This window comes from Parasteatoda tepidariorum, chromosome 9 (assembly GCF_982258835.1).
Source record: "Parasteatoda tepidariorum strain Cologne lab strain chromosome 9, Ptep-v5.0, whole genome shotgun sequence".
Lineage (NCBI taxonomy): Eukaryota > Metazoa > Arthropoda > Arachnida > Araneae > Theridiidae > Parasteatoda > Parasteatoda tepidariorum.
This window is the reverse complement of record NC_141763.1, coordinates 30,417,998-30,421,773: the sequence shown is the minus strand read 5'-3', so window position 1 is coordinate 30,421,773 and position 3,776 is coordinate 30,417,998. Positions and strand designations below refer to the sequence as shown.

The 3,776-nt window shown below is 31.4% G+C and overlaps 1 protein-coding gene across 1 annotated transcript; it reads left to right on the top strand.

Moving 5' to 3' along the window:
• The first annotated feature begins 448 nt into the window (after positions 1-448).
• Positions 449-2,236, top strand: LOC107447149 (uncharacterized). The gene has a single exon (XM_016061984.5). The coding sequence runs from the start codon at positions 999-1,001 to the stop codon at positions 1,974-1,976; it is 978 nt and encodes a 325-aa protein (XP_015917470.1). The 5' UTR covers positions 449-998; the 3' UTR covers positions 1,977-2,236.
• The last annotated feature ends 1,540 nt before the right edge of the window (positions 2,237-3,776 follow it).

Sequence of the window (3,776 nt, the reverse complement as noted above, 5' to 3'; positions counted from 1 at the left end):
AAGTTCTTTAAGGAAACTCTCAATAAAGAACTCTGTATGGAATGGTAGCAAATAATTCTCAAAGATCTCAAGATTGTGATTGATCACAAGAACGTCTCGATGAATCGTTCGCCAATCAGCTCCTGAAAACTTGTTGATGTACTAATAGCCAGGCTCAGAACTAAATCTTTTCCAGTGCAAATTGATAGAAAAACCAAAGTTGCGGAGGTGTAGAGGTGTAGACACAAACGGAGGTGTAGTCCAAAATGCTCGTAAATGATCCCTTCCGATCCTAGTCTCTTCAAAATCCAAATTTACTGATATCTTGCACTTATTTTTCAATCCTCGAACCAAACTCCAATCCAAATTTTACCAAGCCACAAACCGCTTCTGACTTTTCACTGCAACTTTCTGCTTTTTTTTTTTTTGCTTTTTTTTCCCAGCCTCAAGCATAAGCTTCGTTAATAGAAACATAGAGCTATAAGCTAAAGCAAAAAGCTCGTCGCTCATTTCTACAATTTACAATCAACACCAAAGTTTGTTATGAATCGTGACTATTGTCTTGTTAGATATTTTATAAAATAAATCAATAATACTCCTATTTGATTTTTTCTATCTGTTTTTGTTTCGTATTTCCTAACTTGCGCACACTTTTTCCCAAAGATTGTTGAATAAGGATATGTTCCAAATACAGGGAAATTTTTTATCTAGACTTTGAAACTTTCATAATTTAAAATGTGGTGCTTTCTCTATTCAATGTTATAAATAAATATAAATAAATAGTCTATTTTCACGTATCTTGGACAAAAACAATCGCAATTCTTGTTTAATTGAAATTAAGCATTATTTTCAATTGAGAAAACCTTAAGCGGAGATGATAAGTATTTAATTCTACAAAACGTGGTTCTCGAAGATGTAATAATAAAATAGTCATCTTCATGTGAGCAGAAAAGTTGTTTAAACAAAAGCTCTTATGTTCCTCATTGGTGCATATTCATAAGTAACCTTATTAGTGTAAAATGTGTGAAGTCTATAATACAGATGAGTGTAATTTGAATGAACCAGAGTGTAATTTAAATGAACAAGAGTGTAATTTAAATGAACAATCTCTTGTTCCTTCTGGAGAGAGACCATATGTATGCAGTGTGTGTAATAGGTCTTTCAATTGGAAATCTAATTTAAACCAACATTATTCTGTTCATTCTGATGAAAAGCCTTATTCATGCAATGTGTGTGATAAAAGATTCTCCCAGAAATATTACTTAACTAAACATTCACTTGTCCATAAGGCAGAGAAGCCTTACTCATGTGCTGTGTGTGATAAAAAATTCTTACGAACGGACAGTCTGCATGCACATTCTCGTATTCATACTGGAGAGAGGCCTTATTCATGTAAAGTGTGTAATAAAGCTTTTACTATGAAATCTTATTTAAATGAACACTCCCTCATTCATACTGGAGAGAAACCATATTCATGTAGTGTGTGTGTTAGATCTTTCTCAAGGAAATCAGATTTAAATAGGCACTCTCTTGTTCATATTGGTGAAAAAATCTATTCATGCAGTGTGTGTAATAAATCTTTCACACACAAACGTGGTTTAAATAAACATTATGTTGTTCATACTGGTGAAAAGCCTTATTCATGCAATTTCTGTGATAAAACATTCTCGCAGAAAACTAATTTAAATCTTCATTATCCTGTTCATAGTGGTGAAAGGCCTCATTCATGCAGCGTGTGTGGTAAATCTTTTGCACATAAACGTAGCTTAAATAAACATTATGTGGTTCACACTGGAGAAAAGCCTTATTCATGTAACGTGTGTGATAAATCTTTCACACAGAAAGCTAATTTAGATAAACACCATCGTGTTCATATTGGGGAGAAACCTTTTTCTTGCAGTGTGTGTGGTAAATTTTTCACACAGAAATCTAATTTAGATAGACATTCTCTTGTTCATACAGAGAAAGACTTTATTCATAGTGTGGGTAATGTGTGATAAAACATTCTTGGTTTGAGCTACCCGTTTAAATGTACATTCTCGTTTTTATGTTGGATCAACTACAAGATTTCCCTAGTTTTTACACATTTTCAGTGGTAACCATAGTAAATACAATATTTCAATTTTCAGAAACAATTGTACAAGTTAAAAATATTGTATGAATCTATACGTATTTCGTAGAAATTTAAATAAACTTAATAATTACATTGTTTTAATTTTTGTAAACAATTTTAAATAAATCTTAATAAAAATCCAAATTTTATCATCATTTCTTAATAAATGGTTTATATGTTAAACCTTTAACGTAGGTATGTCATTATGATTAGTATTAAAAATACTATATATTATAATGAAATTAGAGAAAAAAGTACTGGAAATATTTTAAATGATGACAAAGTATGTTTTTTTTTCTTGTTAAAAAGATGGATCATGACACCAAATGAAAAATCTAAACAGTGCACGTGATTGGCTGAGATTCAACCTCTGATAATTATTTTAAGATGATCTGAGTCAGATTTTAAGGAATTCTACTCCTAGTAGCAGAAACTCTTCACACTACTTGATTATTACAGCATCTGCAAATTATCTTTTCTCTAAATTTCATTTTTAAAAGAGAAAAAACAAAGGAAAGGGGTGTAATTGTTGAGATTTCTTTTTTAAATACCTCTTAAACTTGTTTCTAATAATCTGAATTGAAAGAACAAAAAGTAAAAAAGTTTTCCCTCTGTTACTTGATCGCAGCAAAATAATTTGGAGCGTCATTGGACCCCGATGCAGAATTGTCAAATTAACCCAATATTTTATATTCATTATTCAGCCAAAGCCTTAAATTGGCTTTATATAGGCCGATATTGACCCTATATAGGACCAATATTAAAAAATCTAGACATGGCGATATTGTTTCCTCTGTGCATGTTCATATCGGACCCATATTGTACCAATTTTGAGCTTAACTGGGGCCAAAATAAAAATGTTGCTGGGAAGACTTAACTGTTTAAGAATCCATTATTTCTTTTTAGTATCGTATGAAATTCAACTTAAGTTAGGCAACCTTAAGTCTTCATGTTTAATTTTTAATGACCTTGTGAGTAGTTATATGATCGATCATGTGTAATTTTTAATGATTTGCAACTGGTATAATAAATTGACTGGATTTTTTAAAATTTTTATTATAACCTCAGTGTTTTCATCATAGAAAAAAAATGGGTGAGAATTTCTCACCCTTTCTCAAAAACAGGGTGAGAATTCAAAAAGTTAAGTGAGATTTCTAAAAACTAAAAAAAACACAAAAACTCTTGAAAAAAAATCATTTCTTTAATTCTAATACATTTTAACGTCTTCTATTTTTTAAAGCATTGAATATTTTTGGTGCATCATCATAGAAGATTTTGCCTTTACAAGGTATTTGTCCTTCTTACATAAGTGCATAAAAAATTTGAACGTCTTACATGAAGAAGCCTTACCTACGGTAAACACGTGGTGGCTGAGAAATGTGTTCTGAAAGGGGTTCTGTTGTTCGAAAAGTTTCTGAACAATACTGGTAAATAGGGAGGCTAGATAATGGGGCAGATGTTGAAAATAATGTAAGATCCAGGAAGAAAAGTGAAACGGATTTTATTCTAAATGGCGTAATTCGATGCTTTTTCGAAAATGCGAGAAATTGGCAAATTTTGAAATTGATTTACAGAATGCGCGAATTTCTCGCGGTAATCATTTTTTATTGCGAGAAAAGAAAAAAATATGCGAGATTCTCGCGCTGTAGTGAAAACACTGAACCTCTTTCTTGCTGCATTGAAA

Coding starts and splice junctions, on each gene's coding strand:
- LOC107447149 (XM_016061984.5), top strand. CDS start 999: ATGTGTGAAGTCTATAATACAGATGAGTGTAATTTGAATGAACCAGAG.